Genomic DNA, 22,856 nt, shown 5'->3' on the forward strand with positions numbered 1-22,856 from the left:
GACAGCAACGGCCACAGGCAGCTAAATGAGTTCCTTAAGACTAGAGTCAATATCTCGATGCAGAGACAATCGAACATGCTGAGAAAGCATTCTCGGGCTTGATGAAGCAGCTCTGGTAGAACGCAGGTGTGGAGCCAATTTGAGCTGCATGGGGGGATTTTTTTTTTTAGAAGGCAGGAGAGGTAGAGAGTGAAAAAGAAAAATTGAGCGGCGGAGAGAGACAAGGGCTTTCTGATTGAGACCGTGATTGGAAGAAAAGTGGGTTCTGGCTTGTCTAGGTGTGTGGGCATAAAACCAGTTTGCATTTTAAATGTATCTGGGGAGATGAAGAGATCCCTAAACAGCGCTCCTGTTCCGTCACCCCGCCTCCCTTTTGTTCCCAAACCTCCGATTCCCAGTCCTATGTGGATGGCTGGCTGCTTTGAATTTTGATGAAGGGTAACTAGAAATTCTCTCCATCCTGATTTCCCTCTACACAGCACTTCCCTCCCGTCTCCGTCCAGCATCACATGCCTGTGAGGTTTTACCGACGAGAGTCTTCCATGACTAATGGTTTTCAGATATGTGTGGTGTGTTTAGCAAGAGGACAACTGTGCAGGAAGGGCTCCTAAAGTGAAAATATCATAGTCATCTTCAATATCCAATAGAAACAGGCTGTTTATTTAAAGATTCATGATACAAATATACAAACAAAAACAGGATAAAACATGACTCCTGTCTGTTGTTGCTCTAGGAAGAAAAAAAAGATCTGTAGCTGTAGTTATTTCAACAGGCTTATGACATAGCAACATTTCCCTAGGGTGAGGGGGAACGACTCGGTGCATCTTAGAGCAGCGCTACGGCACTGAAGTCATGATGTTGTCAAACATGTCCCACAGATTACAGGTGACACCGCTTTTCAATTTAGAATTTAAGGCAACAGAATCAATCACATTAAAACCAAACCGCTGACACAGGCAAGACTCGCGGTGGAATCTCATGAGTGAAAGCCATGGCTGAGCGGGTCAAGGTAAAAAGTGCGCACACTTGTCCGGCCCGTAATCTGTCATACGCTGCAGATTGGCCAGGAGTAATGAGCCTTTACATTACAGTACATAGAAAAACTGATACCGCGGGGGCGCTATTCTGCACAGTCAAATTAAAGTTCGATTTTCACCTAACAAAGACTGCAAGAAGCGGCGCTCGCCGATCAATAAGTGTCAAAATGTCCCCCGCTTCTGATAATAGACAAGCACACGAGGAAGTGCACACAAATCAACAAGCATAAAGAAATCAGCAGGGAGGGCAGGGGATGGAGGGAAAACAAGAGTGAAGGCAACATGATGATGGAAAGTGGAAGAGACAACATCATAGAAAAAGAAGACACTTTTTTTTTTTTTTTTTTTTTACAATCAAAATATAACTCACAGAAACATCTTTTGTAATATATCTATCTCTCTGTGACATAAGGCATCGTGGCATCTGACAAATGTTCCCTTTCTGTGTCTGGGAGGGTCCGGAATGTTTGTCACAATGGCAGAAGAAGCAAAAATGATATTGTGAATAAATGAAGTGTGAAGCGCACCGTGTCACATAATTTCCCCATTCCTGACATCTGTTGGGCTTAACAGAAAGCTCAGCACGGTTCTCTCTCTCTCTCTCTCTCTCTCTCTCTCTCTGAGTCAGCCGTGTTTCTCCAGTAAGCCAAGGATCTGACTGGCTGTGGAAATTGAGCCTGATGGTAATTGATTGCACATAACTTGCTTGCTTCAATTAAAGAAAGTTAGCAGCCGGGGAGGAATTAAAAAAAAAAGAAAAAGAAAAAAAGTTTGGGAACAAGAAAAAGACGTGGCCATCCATATGTGTCACACAGCAGCCTTCTTCAAGGTCGGTTCATTGCCAGCAGGCATCAAGAGGGGAGGGGAGGGCGAAAGGGAGACGGCTGACAAGGGAGAGCGGGCCAGCCTGACAGCTCAACAGGAATGATGGCTGCCTGAAGCAGACATTGAGGGACAGGTGGGCGGTAGTGAGGGGGTCTGGTCAGGGAGCGTGATCCATGGACGGTCCAGAATCATTGTCTTCAAGGTCCCGGTGGTCCATGGGGTCTGCCCTCGGCTCTGGTAGTCTGATAGCAAAAACAAGAAGAACAGAGATGTTAGATGGCTAAGTTCTTCAACTCTTCTTTCTTTTCATAAACACCTGTATGCATCCACAAACAAAAAAAAACATTCACCCACCCACCCTCCACCATGTGCCCATATTGCAAAAAAATATATAATAAACCTTTGTGAAATATAATCAGCTTCAATCAAGCTACGCCTTAAGTAGAAATCATCCATTCTGTCGGTTTTTAAATTAGCAGCTCGGCGCTGACAGAGACAAAGTGATAGCCAAATTGCAGGGAGCTGTGGCAATCCGAGCCTGGCTGATAGATTCAATTTCACCGAGAGAGAGTCTACACTAATCATATGCTCTAATTGGACAATGTCGTAAGGGTGACGGAGCACTGTGTTCCTCCCCTGGGAAGCAAAGTCTTCTTCTAAAACTTGTCACATTCCACCATCCATCCTTCTTGTTATGAATGTCCCCTCTCCCCCATACCTCCGGTTCTGAGTCCATTTTGAAAAGACTATATGTCAGCATGTTTTTTTTCCCCTAAACACACACTTAACTGGATAGGGGATGCTGCTTAATTCAATGAGATTCAATGCACTTTAGAGATGCGTTATCTAAATTTCACCACTCAAATGTTTCCTTTAAACCAATCTCTTCCTGTGACCCCGGGGCACGTCGTTTGCATTTATATTTGAGAATTTCGCTGTCATCTATCAGAGCGAGAATCAACAACAGCAAAAAAAAAAAGAGAGAGAGAGAGATTGCCCCGCTCAAATCTTTGATGTCATACCGAAGTAGAGTTTTATAGGGAACAAACTAGAGCAGAAGTGAAGTTAAACTGAGGTGACAGCTTGAAGGACTGTGCACTTTTTGTGGTTCATAACTGATTAAAGTGGCATTTCAAGATGAAGGTCATAAACCACATCAACGCTTCATCATGCAGCTGTGTTTGGCCGCAAAAGAACATAAGACCAGCAGCGACCGCAACGAGATGCTTTGTTGTCTGCTGATTACTTTCGGAGGGAGAGAGGTTTATGACTACCAATTACGCAACAAGTCATTTGTGTAGCAGGCAACATTATCTCTCACGACAAATTGTTACACAACCCAGCAAACTAAATGAATGAATCATCCAACCAGACAAGCACGGTGAGCATTAACTAAACACACACAAACAAGGAGAATTTACTGAAGCAGTAGCCGTAAGGTGTCAAATGTTGCGGTATATTCAATGGGATGTAGATGCGACACCAAGTATTTCATTGAGCATTTCTCAGTTTAAGTGCAGAGTCCACAACTGATGTTGGTTTGTGTTATTTCTACAAATCCATGTTAAAAGAGTAGGGCAGGGTATTGGCGAGGACTTCACGATACATTACGATATAATGCATATTGATATTCCATATAGTTCCCTAAACAATTCAGTAATTTCAGTATCAAATGGTTGAATGGGGTCAGTCACAAGTCAGGGGCAGCACTGAGATAAGAGAACATGCTATGCATTCTTTTATTTATGGAATAAAGAGTTTTGTGTTTTATTTTTAACCTTACTAAGCCTTTGACTTCATTTTAACCATGTGTGTGGCTAGAAAGCTGTTTTTTAGAACACAAGTTAAAGCTGGGGTGGGTAACTTTTTCACTGTAATATTTGGCAAAAATGTCATATTAGCCATTCAGCTATATGTAGGTGAAGTGGTCTGAGAATATCTAATCACTTTGCTCTCCCCTGCCTCTGTGTGCCGCCCCCAAAAATTGCCACTGCTCATGTACACTTTGACCAATCAGAGCGAGGCTCCGATTCTCCGTTCTTATTGGCTGTTGGGACTGTCCATTCACTTTGGCACCGACGTTGTTGCGTCAGTTGCGTGAGCGTTCACGACCCTAGCAGTCTGACAGTTTGGACCTACGGCAGCCAACAAACAGCAGCCATGTCTACAATCAACGGCCCCTAAATGTCCTATTTCCCGTTTAACAACAACTACTTACTCCGCTAAGACAGCAAGGATACGAGGAAAGACCGGTAAAGACACTAGTTGAAAAGACATGAACGTGGGTCGTTCGGAGGGAGGAGCTACAGCAGGTAGAGCGTGTCAGGGAGGGACCAGAGAGAACACTAGTGGAGCGGTTGAGGTATTTGGATTCGATTCTCTATCCCAACTGCTATTTTCTGAACCGTACTATTGTTGAGGATAAATAATTATCTATGCAAACATACTAGCTTTGTGCAAACATACTAGCTTTGTGTCTCACACTTCTCTGCTCTGCACTGTTTCACCCACCGCCTCCGTTTCCACCGCTCCATTCTGTGTGCAGCACAATCTAAGCGTGGGTTAATAGGCAGCGATAACTTTTATGAGTGTATTCCTGTATGCCATAGTTTTGTTGGCAAAAAGGAAGAGTTGCTTTCCTGTCCCTCCCTGCACCAAGTCCAGGAACACCATCATCACAACTACACACACACTTACAACAACAAGGGCATCTCTTCAAAAAGCAGCCACAGACGTCATGTGCACACATGGATGCAGAAAACTGAATGGAATTAACTCTAAGGCGATAAAGAGGTCATGTCAAGAACAACACTTTTAGGTTTTTTTCTCAAAGCAGCAACAGTATACATATATATACACACACACACACACACCTTGGCATCCAGTGGCAACTTACCGACTGCCAAAAGAAATGATGATGCTGTGCAGAGTATATAAAACAACCCACAGAGAGTTAGTTGCTGTATAGTGTTAGCATCTTTCTCAAGAATACATCCGAGACAATAATTATTCAAAAGAGGTGCTCCCATTCAAATTCTTGGCAAAATTCAACAACAATTTCACTCGGTATTCAAATTGTCTACAGCATCACACAGGCTGTTCACTCTTTATTGTCATTACAGCTCACAGGCTCCTGCACTGAGCCAAGCCCATCGCTCTCACACACCGCTCCCATCCTGTCTGAGACGCAGTTTGGACTGAAAAAAACGCTCGGAAGACTTATTTGTGTAAGGCAATTTCATCTTGCATCTCCAGTCAACCAAAACAGTCACCCTGCTCTACCTTGAAAAAAAGAAAAAAGAAGAAGAAAAGTAATTACAAATGTTTTTATATGGCATAAAGCGAAAAACCTCCACTACGGAGGCAAATTAACTATTTATATTCAAACGGCCCTTGCTAAGCCTCAGGACACATGATGTAATAACTTATTTATTCCACCCACAGGAAAAAGGCCATAACTTGAGAAAGAGAGAGAGAGAGAGAGAATGGCTGTGAATGGGGATGGGCAGTTGAGAGAAAAGACAGAGTGGGGCTTCTGCATGCAACAAAATGTCAGTGGGTGGGTGATAAATTCCCTACAAGTTAAAGCCCTTGCTTTGTTCCCCTTTTTCTGTCTGTTCATCTTCCACTGCCCTGAGTAAGATACAATTGTTCTGTGTGTGTGTTTGTGTGTGTCCTCAAGACGGGATTCTTTCCGCCTATAACTTATTCATGAGCTTTAATGCAGTCGATGTATTATTGATCAGGAGTGATCACTGCCTCCTCCCCTTGGTGTGACCATGGCCTTAGGACAGGGGCGATTGCTGAGGGCTTGGAGGCCCCGCTATTCAGAGCTCACTGGACTGGACTTCCACTGAAACATGCTGGCTGTGTGCTCCTGGCTGGGGTTGACGGATGGACAACAGACTGGGTGTGTGGACCTTTTGAACATTGTCCGCGGTGTGTAAGTGTGTGTGAGAGCGAGATAAGAGTTTCGATGGGGACCGATAGACGAGAGCAAAGCTAATCTTACTAATGTCTTCTCTCTCGAGTGAAACAGCAAGGTTTCTCCAATGGCCCTAAAATGAACCCCATCACTCATGAGAGAAAAAACCTCTGGCTCAGAAGGGAGGGTCGGTGGTGTGCATTATGTTGCCTAGACTTTGACTTTTTGTCTCTCTCATTCTATCCCTGCCATTTTGGCCTCAACCCCTGTGTTTTGCAGCTCTCTGGGAGATAGAGCAGGGAGGGAGGGGTCCTTGCCCTGATTAAGTTTGAATTCCCGGCTCTTGGCAAGAGAAGCTGCAAGACTCCCAAGTCATCATCCGGAAACTCTACCATCACGCCGTCTCCGTGGCAGCCTTGCCAGCTTGATTCCAGCCTTGTTGCCGTATGAATAATCATACTGCAGTAGTTTGGATATGCTGAATGAGTTTGAGGGGTGTGTGTGTGTGTGTGTGTGTGTGTGTGTGTGTGTGTGTGTGTGTGTGTCAAAAATGGATGGAGGGTAAAAGGGAGGTGAGTAGCAAAGTGGAGGTTGCCGATAGGGGAGTGGGGTTCTGCATGATTAAGCAAAGAGGTTGAATGAGAATAAGGCTGTGTACAAAAGCGCTGGTGGCAATCATCCTCAGGGTAAAATAACTATTACAATTTGCATTTTCCGAAAAAGGCGGTGATACCATCTAAGCTACACTCCATCACATGAGATGGCAGGGGCTATATTTCTCAAGCCCTGGAGGCCTGCGGGGTTTGGTCTAATGAGAGAGGACCCTTAATGGTTATTGATAGAGCCCAGAGAGGACACACTCTTAGCCTCACTCTCCAGCGAGGCGGTGCACTTTGCCACTACTTAATGAAGTAAATCCTGTCGCTTCTGCGGGACGATTTAACACGACAAACAGCTTCGGGACAAGGGATGACTTGATATGGAAAAAGAAAGAAAAAACATCAAAGAAAGGACTGCAGAGTGAATTCTGCCCCCCCACACACATCTATATAATATGTAGATGGCAATCTAAGAAAAAAAGGAAAAAAGAAAATACTTACTTTAGGCTATTATGGATAATTTACCTTCTGTGCGCTAATGCTCTGCTGGATTTATTTGGCCATTTGGTTTGAAAGTTTTTTTTTTACATCCTTGGCTCATCTTATCATGCCATTTCCCCCTCCTCTACCCATGGATTTTCTTTCTGCCCATGGATTTCCATTATTTCCTTTCATCTAGACAGCTCTGTCTAGGGTGTGTTTAATTGGGAAATAGAACCCCTTGCACATGCCTCTTATTAAGATTGCCCCCTGTGTACCCTCCTGCCAGCTAGAATTTGAGATTAAAGTTGTGTCCTAATGAGGAGAACATATGAACAGGAAATAAACCCTGATGAGAGCAAAGGAGCCACATAGACTTAAGGAAGGAGAAGAAATGGGAAGGTAAAGATCAGAGAAAGAAGGCAGGACAGCCGGTTAGTGTTGGCAGGAAGCGACAGTGATTTGATGGGAGTCAGGGTTAATCACTATGTCTCTAGCTGAAACTGTCTGAAATAATCATGATAATAATACTTAACTAATTTAGCAAGTGATGATGAGAATGTTCCACTTTTTAAACCGTCTTGCTATGCTTTTCTTCCTGGCTGCTATAAATAATGGGTTTGTATCTCTTGAAAAGCTTTTCATTTCACCTTCAAAACAGGACTTAACAATTGGACACCTCTGGCTATGAATCGATGCACAAAATGCCTCGAGGTACCCTAGAGGTTTGTTAGGTCCATTTTGATTCCTCTTTTCAGTGGCCTGTTAACAAATAATGCCAGTTTTCACTGGTAATGCATTCTTCATACATGTGCACATACGCTGTATACAAAAGTGCCCTGAATATGTTTTCTATTGTGTTTTAGAGCAATACAAATAGTTTGTTTTTGACGTTTTTACAGCTGAATGCTCAACTATTCTTTATCAGACCTTTGTTTATTTCCGTCCCCTTGTATCTGCATAATACACATTGCACTAGTAACAGGAATGTTTGTCTTGTCTTGGCAAAAACAGGAGGATTAAGATTATATGGTGAGCTATATGGGGCTAAGGTGCTAGCAGCTCTGCAGGCATTGGAGGTGGATGGATGGCAGAAAGGGTGGCTCACAGCTTTGATTTAATGACTGCTTCACTGTTTTGCTTGTAAAACATTGGCAAACAGGATTTGCCTTTGAAGCCTGTTTGATATGCTGATGATGCACACAGCAATATATGGAAAAGCATAAACTTGCCGTTTAGTTGGATTATGCGAGACAGTGAGTGTCACATAATGACAAACAAGGTGGCATGCTGCGGAGGCTGGATGGAGGACGCCGCAAAAGAAAAGAAAAGAAAAGAAAAGAAAAGAAAAGAAAAGAAAAGAAAAGAAAAGAAAAGAAAAGAAAAGAAAAGAAAAGAAAAGAAAAGAAAAGAAAAGAAAAGAAAAGAAAAGAAAAGTGCTCTAAAGCGATAGTCTCGAGTTTGTGTTTCCCATAGAGAAAAAACTAAATATTTTTGGTTTGGTTTGCTCAGATTTATGTTTACACTTTATATGTCTTAGATACAGGCTCAGGACCAGAAACCATCAACAAGAGGGCTGTTAAGTTACTTTCCTCCTCAAGCTAAAAATGTAATGTTTTCTGATGAAGTAATCCACGCACACATATAACTCTGCAAATCTGGCACGTAGGGATTCGTGGTGTTAGTGGTTCTGCCTCGAGACAAACAAAACAAACCACAACACAGTTCTTTCTCCATTTATTGGGAGAATAATCTACAGGGTGTCAAAACTCCCTGGGCAATGTAATGATAAATAGCGAAAATTTCTTCACAGCCCTGCATCTAGGCAGCCAACCCCCTTTTTTTGCAGCGGTATCGTCTTTGTTTACATTGTGATTTATTGTACCTTTTATTATTGTTTTTTTTTGGGGTTTTTTACCCAGGAAACATAACTGTCTACACTCATCTGTAGACTGACCACAGCAAACTGTTATGATACTATATGACAGCCTGTGAAAAGTGCTTTATTTTGTCTTATCAATATTGAAGTAAGCACATGAACCATTTTGTAATTACACTTTGCAAGGAAACTTATCAAATATGCACAAATGCCCAAACTGAAATGAAAGGGGTTATTAACTAAATATTTACGTCTAAAATTGGGTGGAAGAGGTTTAAACACACTGCCTGACCAAAAGAGAGAGAGAGTGCCTACTATCATCGCATGACAAACATTGTGAGCTCCCTGAATAATTGCTACAAACAGCGACAGTCTGCCTCTTTCAGAGTCACTGCTCTATTCATACTGTTCACTGGGATTGTCTCCCCCCCCCCCCCCCCCTCAACCGCCTGAAAAACAATGCAACACCCTGTGGTGTTTCCGTACTGTTCCAAAGACTTAATCAGCTCTCGGAGGAAGTACAGAGACAGGGCAACGACAACAGGCAATGCATCATGGTACAGCGGACAGAGAGGCTAGGGGGCTGTTTAGTATGACCCTTTGTGTTCACCGGAGCTTATTCATCAGCGCTTGGATGGCAGAGGCGAGGATAAATACATCTCATCAGCCACCAGATGTATTGCCTCAAGTAGATCCCTCTACGCTAAGCTTGTTTTCATGCATGCCATTATTATTTTTTCTTTATAAATGTGAATCATAGAGTGTGCCGTGTACCACTGCAACCCCAGGATTGCACACAGTCAGTCAACTCACAACGTTGATGCATGTGTTATTGCTGATGATTGCCGTCTCCTGCTTGCGAACAGTGCAGGCGGAAAGGTCCCTGAGGCAGAACAAAATGTTCAGCCAATCAGAATAATCGCACAGGTTTCGTGAGTGCGGCGGCGGGTGCGAGGAGGTTGGATGAATACCGATATATCCCTCCGTGAACTAATTTCTCGCTCACTTTGACGCCAGTACCTGCCCGTTAATCATACAGAGGAATTAATGCAGAACAGTTCAGATAAGAGCGTTAAACTACTGCAAAAGACTCAATCTTATACATTGGCTCGTTTAGTGATTTTACCATCTCTGCGGCCACAGGGGCAATTGAGGGTTTAATGGAAGGGAGCTGCAACAATTCCATTCGTGTATATACAGCCCATTAAAAAAAGATATAGAACTGCTAATTAATTAGGGTGAGAGTGAAATGAAAACTGACCTGAACATGACGGCAATGCATCCCTGTTGTCTACTGCCTTGGGTTATATGTTTGGACAATTATGTGTGAGGGGCGATACACCATAGAACCTTCTTTAAAGCTCCTCTTTACCGAGATGCACTCTGACAATCAACAATTATCCTGAATAGCACATCCGCCGTGTAGGCAGAGGACTGTTCCTTCCAATTTTTCAGAGCCGAAATACCCTTGGTCACAAATTAAATGGCAATGGATGATGTCAGGAAGATCCCCTTAGAAGAGAGAATGGAAGAGATAATGGAATCACCTTAATGGTTCCCCGCTGTGCAACAAAGAGAGAGGGAAGAGAGGAATGACATGTGGGAAAGGTAGTTTGCGAACAAGCTTTTTGATCTTTAAGGAGGTTATACTTTGAAATACTGCCATCATTCATTTGACGCCCAACAAAAAAATAGCTATTAAAAAACAAACGAAACTCAGACCCATCATAAAACCCAATGGGAGTTTATGAAATGGGATAAAAAGGTTCACTGCGGTCTCCTACCATTGCGTATACTCTGGTGATACAAAGCAAATTATTCTCTTTGGTGTTTCACAGCGAGAGGGACATGTTGACAGGTGACAAGCTCTGGACAGTTTAAAGATTTCTACAGATGTAGCAGGATGCTGTGTGTGTTGCCAAATGGACTGCACGGTGCCCGATAAAAAAACTTAACTGATAGGTTAACAACTGAAATGAACCCAAACAAAGAAAGAAAAAAAAGGGATCCATATGGACAAAATGTGATTGCTTGGGCAGCTAACATAAGTTTCTAGTATAACTATGTACTTAAGTTTTAAAAAAGCGTACTACATAAATCAGAATAGCAGAATTGAACACTGAATCACCTCTGTATGGCCACCATGTCATGAAGTATCAAAGCATAACCGATACTTGCCAAGCTGAGCAAAACTGGCCTTTCCTGCTTGTTGTTCCTGGAACATGCACACTTTAAATGCAGGCTACAGTGCGTCTATAATACTCCTTTGAAGTTTAAATCTAAGGCCCGCAAGAGTGAGAACGGGAGATAAAAACACATTGGAGATGAAACGTATTATCTGTCCTTCAGAAAAAGCACACTGTATCAGCATATAGGTGATAAATAGTGAGCCCTTATACTGTCCCCACTCTCCTTTCTACTAAGACTGCTTACATTCTTCTGTTCCCCATCCTTCTTTTGAGCGTGGCTTTAATTTGATTTCTTGGCCTCAGCCTCTTGTTCTTTATTGTGTCCTACTTTTCAACCCTGTCTTTTCATTCTTTTATCTCTCTCACTCTCTCTCTCCCTTCATTTCGACCACGCCCATGAGGCCTTGGCTTCTCTGCCCTTGTGTCATCTCCATAGGCAACATTGATCCAGGGTTACTGAGGGGTAGCCTGATCTCCCCAGTGTCAGTCATGTGACCACTGAGCTGGCTGTGTTCCAGGGGCCAGACAGCCATTATGAAGAGTGACTGGTCACAGCAGAGCCCACACAGTTGGCAGGCTGGCAGAGCATGCCACCTCCCACTGTTGGCGCTTTCAAACAGGCCGCAGAACGCAGGCGCCACCTTTAAATCAGTGTGGGCTGCTCAGGTGCCCGGGAAACAAACTGTCCTGGAATCTGTATTGCTCTGGAGAGATTCATAAATTAAAAGCCTGTTTACACCACACTCGGAGCAATGATAGTGACTCCTCCTCTCTGTCTGCGCTCTCCTCCTATCAGAGATGATGGGATCCAAGAGGCACATATGGCCTGGGAAGAGGAGCGGGAGAGAGAGGGAAAGAGAGAACAAAAAGTGTGGCTCTATGAAGACAGAGATAAACAGGCAGAGTTGCAGAACAGACTGGCCATTAGGCAAAGCCTTCTGTCACATGAAATCTCCCCCCTTACCCTGCATCCAAGCCCTGTCATTTGAGCCCTCAGTGTGAAGGACACCGACACAGCCCGGAAAAAACCTGGGCTACAGACTGTCACAGCTTTCATCTCAGTCTCATATGCCTCATCCATCCTTCCTCTGCAAAATGTGAAGCGGACTTCCCGCAGCATGCAGATCTCCCTCTTGCCACAAACAGATCAACACTTCTGATCTCTTACACAAAACCAACTTTAAAGCTATAGTGCGAAACCTTTCATACAAATGACTGTTGGTTGATGCCGTTGCCAAAAGAGCGGAAATGAAGTTTCTCATAATTCTCTCTCTGTATTTCTCAGTATGGCAGCGTTTACAAACTATGGTCACCCCCTGACACTGGCTTAGAAAAATCACATGAAGCTTCCAAGAAATGTTTCAGTTTTGTTGATTCTACTGTTAAGAAGAACCTGGACATAGAGCAGAAGGATTCAAATCCATTCGAGATCACCGAAGACTAACCTCATGTAGATGCGCCAACAGTGTTGTTATTCCTCATAATTCTTCATGGGGGCAAAAGCACAATAGCTTTAAAGAAAAGCTTTCAATGTGAATTTTGCACTATAGACTTTACATACAACACGGCAACAACTGAGTCTAGTTTGGGCATTATTAGCCTGAAAAATGCATCATTTTGTTCCTGGAGAAGCAGCATAGTTAGATATAGCCTTGCAACACAGTGAAATGTCATTGGGTTTGACAGCTCCCCACAGCTGCCTGATTAATAAACTTTCATGTGCACTAATGCATCCTGTTAATTATCATGAAGGCTGGCCTTTTCCTGAAGGTGTCGTGCCCCGGCCTATCGGATATTTCATGATTAGGAATCTGTTACTGAGAGGCATGCCGATCCTTGCAAACCGGTTCATTATGTAATCACATTTGAATACAAGATATCATTTATATCTTAAACATGCTAATGCCTCTCCTTGTTAGGATACAATTCACTAAAATCTAAAGCAATTACATCATTCATAAAAAAAAGTGAGTTAGTGAGCATTTGTCGGGTTCAAAAGGGATATGGGACCTACGTCAGAAAAAGCCATTAATTTTTTACTGCTCACATCCCTCCCTTCACAGAACAACGCTGGATTAAGGTGATTTTGTAAAGTGCCAGCCAAATCCCCCATTAGAATCCCAAGGTAGTTAAATCCCAACCATCTCCTCATTCCTCTGGATAATACTATAAATCTACATGGTGACGGGGCTTGTCGTGAAGCTGCTGAATTAAACAGGCCAACCTTCGCTCACTCCTCCTTTACTCTCGCTGGCAGAATAACTGAGCAGAGGGGCAGACTGCAGACTGAGTGCCCCTCTGACAACTGCCCCACTGAGCCGTCAGTAACGTGATGCCACGCTGTTGGCGGGGCCAACTGTGGAAGGGAGATTGTTTGCCAAAGGTGTATGTATGTGTGTGTGTATGTGTGTGTGAATGCTGTTTCTCTGCTGACAGTTCAAACCTAGGGCCATAGGTCTGATAAGGCACTGATTCATTGCCTCTTGGTTCAGCCGGCGACTATCGTCCTCCTGCATCTCCACCAAGCTGAAATCAGACTTGTAATTCCACCTGAAGGCTCGCTCAGTGAGACGAGCGGGCTTGTGTGTGTGTGTGTGTGTGTGTGTGTGTGTGTGTGTGTTTGTGTGTGTGTGTATTTGTGGTTAAAGGGTAAACAGTAGGTGTGTCGGTGAAATGATGGCATCTGTGTGTGAAATCATCTTCCTGTCTGTGCTGAGAGCCTTGTTCTTTCCATCTTTCAACTAATTACCCTAACCATGCAAGTGTGTGTGTGTGTGTGTGTGTGTGTGTGTATTTGTCATCATGCTATGTGTGGTTTTAGAATGAATAATGAATGTTTATACACAGTGTGACATTTTTGCAGTCCTTTTACTTGAGCGTGCATGTGTGTTGTGTGTGTGAGAAAGAGCATTGCATGCATGATAGGGTGGAAGTCAGAAATCTCTGCAGATTCGGTATGACAATCTGCCTTGTGGAAGTGTGTGTGTGTGTGTGTGTGTGTGTGAGAGAGAGAGAGAAAGTGAGTGAAAGAGAGAGAGGGATGGAGAGAGAGAGAGAGAGAGAGAGAGAGAGAGAGAGAAAGATTGGATGGCGTGAGAATGTGCAGAGTTCCAGAGAACCCATTTTCCTGTTTGTAAATGGGTATAATTGCCTGACAAAATTCAAGACAGGAGAAGAGGGGGGACTAATTGCCTCGTCCACTTCTTGTACAGTATGTCATATCAGCCTTATCCAACCTAATAATGTTATCCTCAAATGCAAACAACACTCACAAGCACTAGTGGATTGGCTACAGCATGCAACATGCCCATTGGACCAATTAGCAAGTGGCTGATTGGCAGTCCCCCAAGGTGGTGATTTGAGTTGACAGCATTGACATTTGCTTATCATTACAGCCCAGCTGTCAAATGTTCAGATCGGGTAAGCTATTCAAAAGCGCTCAATAGAATGTTGCCATTGACTGTTTAGAATTGGAATGGGAATATGGGTGTCTGAAAAACAAAAATCACCATTTGTGCTAGTGTACCAATTTTTAGCCATGCTACGGGCTGGCTCTAGAGATGGCAATGTTGCCCCGTTTGTCCGCAACCTTTGGCACATGCCCCCCCCCCCCCCCCCCCCAGTTTATATTGGAATGACGCCTCTGGTCATGTGTGTAGACATTCAGTGTTTTTGTCGATACAACATCTCAAATTTAAGCATATAACATATGCCTTAATACAGGTGTGTGTGGCTGCCATTAAGCTTTACAAGCTGCCTGACACAAAAAAAAAATCCTCAACACATGGCATTTCACTTTCTATAAAATATTGCTCATTAATCTGAATCAGAACTAGAAGGTTGTTTCATCAGTGCCGCAGCAGAGCTGCTCCTGGCCAGATGTGCTTTGACATTTATGTGATGGAAATGAAAAACTGAAAATCACAACATCTGCAGCTTTAATGTAGCGAATCAGGCTCCTGCCATTTGCCAACTCTCTTGCTCACTGCATTTCTCCCAATCCCTTTCTTCTCACTTTTTATGAGTTGTCACGTTCATCTTTTTAAAATAATTGCATGTGCATAAATACACACCGACACCCTTACAGAAAAAGAACGCACGCAGTCAGTCACACTAGAAGTGTTTGTTTTCAGAGTGGGAAGAGTGAGCTGTATTTAACACATTTGCAATTATTTTATATTTCTGATACTAGAGGCTTCTATGGAAACGTGATTATGGGACTGGACAGCTACAGAAGTCTGAGTGAGTAATCTAATGAGCAGGTCTATAGAGAAAAGGAATGAATGAGACAGGCAGGCTGAAAAGAAGTGCAGCGCCCAGAAACGCTGTTCTGTATGCAGAAATGAGGAGGTAGATAATAACACATCAACACATTTTACGATGTGACATAAACACGACAGGTCCCGCCTCGATTTACAGTCACCGAGACAGTAAAAGAACGCAAGAACCTGGGAAATGAAATGAGTGGGGTTACTCAGGCCAAGTGAAAACACAATGTCGTTCAACATGGACCAAGCATTATATAGCAAGAAGGTTATCAGGAAGGGTATTTGTTCAAGCAGATATAACAAACTATGGACCACCGGGAGAGATAACATGCTCATACCAGGAACCCTGGGTGATGTTTACCGTCAGAGACTAACCTATTGTTGCTGTCTTGTGCACTGGAGCCTTCTTGTATATTATTTGCCACGCTCCCTTTCATTTTTCATGACTTTTCATTCTATTATACCAACCTGCTCAAAAAGCTTTCTGTAGTTTTGCCATTTTCACCCTCCACATCTTTTTCTCCCTTCCTATTAAGCAGTCTCTAAAGGCTGCTACACCATACCTGTGCTCAATGTCACTTCCAAAAATTCACCTCTATAAAAGGCTATTGTTATTCGATTCACGGCAGTTCATTGCATCATTGTGTTCCTTGCATGTCTTGATTACCTGGCAGCTTAAAATGACGTTGCCATACAACAATCTTCTATTCTAACTTGCACAAAAATCCCTCTGTGTAAAACCACCAGCGGTATATGTAAAATGTAAACGGCAAAGGTTCTCAACCCAATTCTTTGTGCTAAATCTAGCCTTTTTTTCTATATTCAAAGGCAAAGTTCAACAAATATGAATATTTAAAGAGGCCTGTGGTACACTTTGTTCAATTGTTAAATAGCTCTCTCTTGCCAGCTGTTCAATGTCAGCCGAATAAAACTGACAATCATTCCTTTTCTCAAGGTAGAAAGGCATACATCTCTGAAGAGATACCCTCAGGCTCACACAAAAACACATATACACACAAAGAATTCAAGAAAGGTGCAAGAAAACGCATACTTTTGGACACATGCAATGAAAAGAAAAGCCAGGGAAAGGTATGTGAGAGAGAAATGTCCTGTATTTTACACACATGGATTAACATTACATTATTCATAAGCACTATGGGCACAGTACATCAACACACACATGGCAGTAACCCCAATCTGCCACACTAGCCATGGATGCATCACATACACTTACCGATGACTCTTTCCTCTTTGGGATTTCACACACACACACACACACACACACACACACACACACACACACACACACACACACACACACACACACACACACACACACACACACACACACACACACACACACACACACACACACACACACACACACACACACACACACACACACACACACACACACACACACACACACACACACACACACACACACACACACACACACACACACACACACACACACACACACACAAGCTCTCATATGTATCTACACAGAAGATCAATACTGGAAGCGCTCTCAAAGTTTTGGTCAAAGCTCTATACACTGTGTCCCTATGGTCATTCCAGGCCTATACTGTAGGAAAAGAACAACTAATAAATTCAGGAGCAGTGCCACCACAACTCTGTTAAAATTGGTAATCCTGTACTTCAAACTTAGAAGGCGGCAATCCCCAATGCAGTCAAACCAAATATCAAAAGTAGCAGTTTCTTTTTAAAAACACGTTCACACCTGCCACGTATGTTTCACAAAAATACATTCCTAGCCGCCTGGTTGCTTTTTCCATTTTTTAATAGGCATGTCAAAATGCAAAAGCAATCATGTTGAATTAGACAGCTTCAATTTCCAATTTTTAAAACGGTACTTTGCAAGTTTGGTTGGACTATGGATGCTCTTGCACAAAAGTTAAATGGATGGGTCTTTTTACTTGTTATTTCACTTGATCCGTCTCCAAATCAGTGGCATTGTTTTGTTTAGGTAAATCGCCTCATTTGTATTCGGGGGACGTTTCAGAGAACAAATAACTGCCATTAGTCATCACAAACGACGAAGCCAACAGAAGCACACACACATGCGCATACACTTATCTACTTATTTTCTCCCTTCAAACACCTCTGCACACACCCTCTCTCTACGTTTCCAAAAACTGTCTGATGTGAGTAATTCAAGTGCCTGCGGTATCCATGCAGCACACGTGCACATGTGCCCGCACACACAAATTGCACGTTCGCAAAAAATAAAAAATAAATACAAATGAATGATAATAAAAAAGGGAGAACATTGTGCATGTGGCATGAATTATGCAGGCTTTATAGTCTCTTGTCATCTAAATGCATGTCTCTGTATTTGTCAGTTTGGCTTGTATGTGCTTTGCATTCATTTGGGATACCTCAAGATTGGCCCCTGTGGAATGGTGATAGCCCAGAGAGAGAGAGGGAGAGAGAGGAAAGAGAATTAGACAGATTCAGAGAGAGAGAGAGAGAGGGGGGTGGGGTTGGTTAAGTGTATATTAATGAAGAGGTTTTAGTACAGTCATAACAAGCAGCTGGGCCTTACACACACACATACATAAATACACAGGAAAACAGACACAGATGCATCTCGATGAAACATCTTAAATTATTAAATGAGGGCATGTTGACAAGCACACACACACACACACACGCTCTGCAATGTGAATTTTTCATTAGAGGAAATGCAGCTCCCCTCCCTTTCATGCCCTCAACTCTAGGCTCTGTCTTGAGTCCCCCCAGCATCACCCAGCCTGTCTTATTTCATCCACTGAAGGGCAAGAAGCTCAGACGGAGGGATAAGCCGTGTCCCAGAGTTCCATGCTTCGCTCTCCTGTCAGCCCCTTTTTGTACACCATGATTGAGGGGGGTCTATAGCCTTCACTCAGCGAGACATAGTGAGCGATTTGCCCCATTGCTCTACTAGCGAGAATGCTGGGATTTGAAAGGGAAAAAACCCAGAGGATATACAGTAGGACAGGAAATGTACCTTCAAACTAATTAAAAAACAGATCTGTTGCAAGGTTGAAGATTAGTTGGGAACCAGATGTCAACAATTCTTGAGCCTCCTGGGCCGAAAAAGACATTTAAGCAATATGTGCTATTTATGACTTTTGGTTGCTATTTCCACTGTTGACGTTATAGGGGAGGATTCTTTGGATGATGGACACTACAGGTCTCTATTCAAGAAACAAGTGGTGATGTAGCTAACAAGTGTCACTATGCTAAATTCAGCCATGTACTGTATTACCAAGCCAGTGTGAGAATAACATAGATACATTCAGGAACATATAACTGATTGATAGTTGAAATCCACAACATTTATAGTTCTGCCTAGATTAATTGTATTAACTACTATAATATATTATCACTTAACGTTAATGCAAACATTAATATTAGCATACATTAATTAGTTTATAACTTCCTATTTGAGGTTTTTAACTCTTATGCATTACTCATGTTCATTTACAGTTTAACTGTGGCAAAGAGTTGACATCCTAAAGTTGAATGCCTTAAAAAGAAGATAGAATTATAAAACTAGTCAGAGAGAGTATTTAAAACCAAAATACTGAGTGAACAAATTGAAGAATACACTATTTATGTAAAGAAGAACATTCACGTATAGGCCATGGGCAGTATATGTGTGTGTGCATGATAAAATGTGCCCACTTTCCAGCTGTGTGAGTGTGTGTGTTCTGCATACACGATAAAGTGAGCGAAGCAGGGGACAGGAGCTCCTGAGATACAGCAGAGACATGAGTGATTAGAGCAATTAATGGTGGGACCTGGCATTGTAATTAGAAGTGCTTTGCTCCTCGGCGGGCTTTAGCGTTTTAGTGTGACTGCACTGTGTGATTTATAAGCTCAGAAAGCCTCCATCACTCTTTGCTAAGCAGGCTTGCCACATGTTTCAAAGAATCAATTATTTGTTAGTCAGACTATTTCTCTTCTTACCGTTTACTGATCATGTAGCGGATTTGACTCAAGCTGAGCTGCTCAGAAATGCCATGTTATCACCTGGAGTTATAGAGCTTCTCAGCGCCGACGTACCTCTCATCAGTTATTGTTGCCTATTTCATTTCCTTCGTTTGTTATATATGGATTTTGCATTTAAAAAAAAGTTCTCTTGATCTCTGGTATAATTTTTCTCTTTCTTCCTTTAGGGTGACATATTTTCAACAGTAATCCCTGGGGTTTCAATTAATTAAAGTTCTTATTTCTTTCATACTCTCTTTTAAGTTAAGTTAAGTTAATACCTTCTATCTGCAAATGATGCAAATTCGATTGTAAAAACAATTACCTTTTGGGCTACATTACAAGTTCTTTGTTTTTGAACAATTTAAAACAAAATGACACATATATTGCCATATGCAGAGAGCTTCCTAGCAGCCATGAAAAAAAACTAAAAAAAATCTGCACCTTGTAATATAACTTCTAAAGTGTATGAACAAGACAGAGTGCCAATGACATTTCTTCAATCACTACTACTTATTGGGGAATTGTGATGTAAACCAAATTTATTTATAATTTATTTAGTTAGTTATCTAGGTCACAGAGTAAATCGAAGACAAATACCCTACCTGACATAGTGATATCATCAAAGGATAAGGATAAAGGGTGAAAGACTTTGGAATACTTCTGTGAGGAGTGCCCCAAATGAGTCCTTCTTGGTGGCTAATGTCCAATAGGTCAGAAATAAAAACTTAGACTAGAGTTGAAGCCAAAACACAGAGAAATAGTTCTACAAAACATACATCTTCCAAAGTTCCAACAAAACAGCAGCATTAAATGTAATGAGTAGAATTCCTTTGTGTACATCTCATTTTCTTTCATTGTCTTGCTGTCTCTGTATCTATTTCTCTCAAAAGCACAAATCTCAGGAGAAGAACTAAAAGTGGGTTTCTGGAATTAAAGCATTACTGCAGCAATAAGCCCTTCCTCCCCATTATTCCTCTGTGTGTGTGTGTGTGTGTGTGTGTGTGTGTGTGTGAAGACAGGCAAGAGACACTCTACTCTCCACTATTGATCATTGAAATGGTGACTCCTGCTGAAACACGGCCCTATGTGAGGGCTGCAAAATGTGAAATGAATGGTGTGTCAGGGCCGCCTGAAAGTACACAGGCATAAGCAGGCTCTCTGAGGGGAACAACATGTCGATATAAATTGAATTGCTACATTTAATTATTTCTCTTCATATCATAATCGGAAAAAAAAATCACTTGATTTCATCATTCTTCATAACATATGTTGTAATATAGTTCTGAGTTTTCAATAACAGGCACTATTACAAGTACATAGATAAACTGTACACATTGCAGATAGGACAACACATGTTTACATGTATAAAAAGACGCAAGTCATGGGCCAGGGGTTGAAAGGGGATGTGAGAAGATAAAGCAGAGCGATGCAAGCGATATGTGCAATGCATCACATATAGAGACAGCAGAGAGAAGGGTTGGGATGAGGGGTGGAAAGCAAGATTTATATTCAGTGGAGGACAAATCTTGGCAGGCATGGAGTACCTATGTTAAGGGGCCCGGAGAGAGGCGGGGGATTGTATTGGTGTAGAAGTCCAGGAAAAGATGCATGCTGTTGCAGGATTGTGGTCCTGTGGGGATGCTCTGTCTACAGCATGCGATATGGGGCTCAGACAGCGGATTAGTGTTTCTGCTCCATAATCAATTTGCTGTCTGGATCCCATTGCACATAACCCTAAACATATCTACTCCTCGCTTGATCCTGCAAAATCTCTCTCCTTCAGTTCCCCCCTCCACAATTTTCACATCATGTCATTTTCTGTTGTTTGCGCTTTTGTTTACTTCACCTTCAAACCTTAAGACTCCCAATCTCTATCTATAAACCGCTATAAGCTCACACATGAAGCCCAGCAAATTCACAGTTTTTTTTGCTGCCTCCGCCCAAAACCTTCCCTCCTCCTAGTATTACTTTCCAAAATGTGTGTCATTTTACCTCTAGCCTCAGTAGATTCTGCACCTGCTGCATTTAGGGGCAATACGGGGGAGTTTGGGAGTTATTATATCGGGGATTGTGTGTGTGTGTGTGTGTGTGTGTGTGTGTGTGTGTGTGTGGTAGAGAGGAAGAGGTTAACCTTGACCAAGGGCAAACTATTAGCTGCAGCTCACCTTTGGGTCCAAGCTAGCTGCCATCTTCTCCATGGAGCTTAGGGGTCAGACTACTGGCTGGCCAATCAATAACATATAACATGTTGGCACAGTGCGCCTGCCATGGTCATGACTTTCTTTGCTTATTAAAAAGCAGGCACATTACATTCAAGGGAGGAAATATAGTACCTTACATACACGCAGGCACTTCTGCAATAAGTGATATTATAAATCTAATTTCTTTTTCGCATAAAATAAGCATGTTATCGATCAAAACTGTATTGTGTGGCACCTGGGGCAGTTTTCAGTATTCAGACTTGTCAACAATGTAATAAAACCCAAAATGTCGCAACTGGTCGATAATGTAACAACATGCTGAGCCCATAACGTATAACCTTTTACCCATGAAGTAAGAACTTATTACATTTTGGGTCAGTAATAACATTATGGAGCGAGCAAAATATATTCCTATATTAAATTATAGAGTGAGTAAATCATTTATGGATTAAAGCGGTAATTGTTTCAATGTACCCGCCCCCCAAAAAATATATATATTTTTCTCTCTTCATAATTTAATTACTGACCAAAAATGTGATAAGTTGTGACATTATAGGCAAATAGCTCTTACGGTATAGGCTCAGCATTTTGTAACATTATCGACCAGGTATTACATTTTTGGTCGTACCCAATATATATTTATATATTTTTTTAAATTGCATTTTAGGTGGTTCTTACATGTTGGGCTCTTACAAAAAAAAGTCAAAGAATAATGCAATCGTTTCTCTAAGACAGATGTGCTGGCATGTGATGCTGGTGTCTGAGTCTGTGTGTGTGTGTGTGTGTGTGTGTGTGTGTGTGTGTGTGCGTGTGTGTGCGTGTGTGTGTGTGTGTGAGCGTGTGTGTGCGTGTGCGTGTAGAGGAAAGGGGCAGCGTGAGATGAAAGCTCAGAGAGACAGCCATGAGGAAAAGCAGAGACAGCAGGTGGTGCTAGGAGCGCTGCTGCTCCAGCTGAAGGAGTGAGGATTTTTTTCTTGTCGGATCAATAAGTTTGAGACTTGGAGAGGACAATCCATTTCAGATGGTCGGACAAAGAAAAGAGGTGAAGGATGTAGTAAAAGAAAAAGAAAATAAAGACACAAATACACTCTAAAAGCAGCTGGAAACAATATGGCTACACCAGTTTCCAGACCTGCCCTTTCACATGCCTGTAAAACATGTAAGAGCACAACATGTAACGACCCAAAATATAATAAGAAAAATTTAATACAACCCAAAATGTAATATAATGTAACAAAATGTTGAGCCTGAAATGTAATTTTGCCCTTTTTGCCCATAATGTAACAATGTATTACATTTTGGGTCACTTATTACATTATGGACCAAGCAGAATGTAGTATATTTCTCCTTATAGAGTAATATATGTATGACACTATAGAGTGAGTCAATGATGTATAGATTAAAGGGCCGATTGCGTCAATGTACAAGGGCAATTTGGGCTCCTACAAGGC

At 42.2% G+C, this 22,856-nt stretch overlaps 1 protein-coding gene across 3 annotated transcripts in view; it reads right to left on the reverse strand.

Moving 5' to 3' along the window:
• Positions 1-639: 639 nt before the first annotated feature.
• trim44 (tripartite motif containing 44) overlaps positions 640-22,856 on the reverse strand; it is a 40,867-nt gene continuing 18,650 nt past the window's right edge. For all 3 annotated transcript variants that reach the window (XM_080027366.1, XM_080027365.1, XM_080027364.1), the window contains exon 6: positions 640-2,104. In XM_080027366.1, coding sequence (XP_079883492.1) covers positions 2,020-2,104 — 85 coding nt within the window. In that variant the 3' untranslated portion in view covers positions 640-2,019. The remainder of the gene's footprint in view (positions 2,105-22,856) is intronic.

The sequence above is a fragment of the Ammodytes marinus genome, assembly GCF_949987685.1.
Source record: "Ammodytes marinus genome assembly, chromosome: 5".
NCBI classification, from domain to species: Eukaryota; Metazoa; Chordata; class Actinopteri; order Uranoscopiformes; family Ammodytidae; genus Ammodytes; species Ammodytes marinus.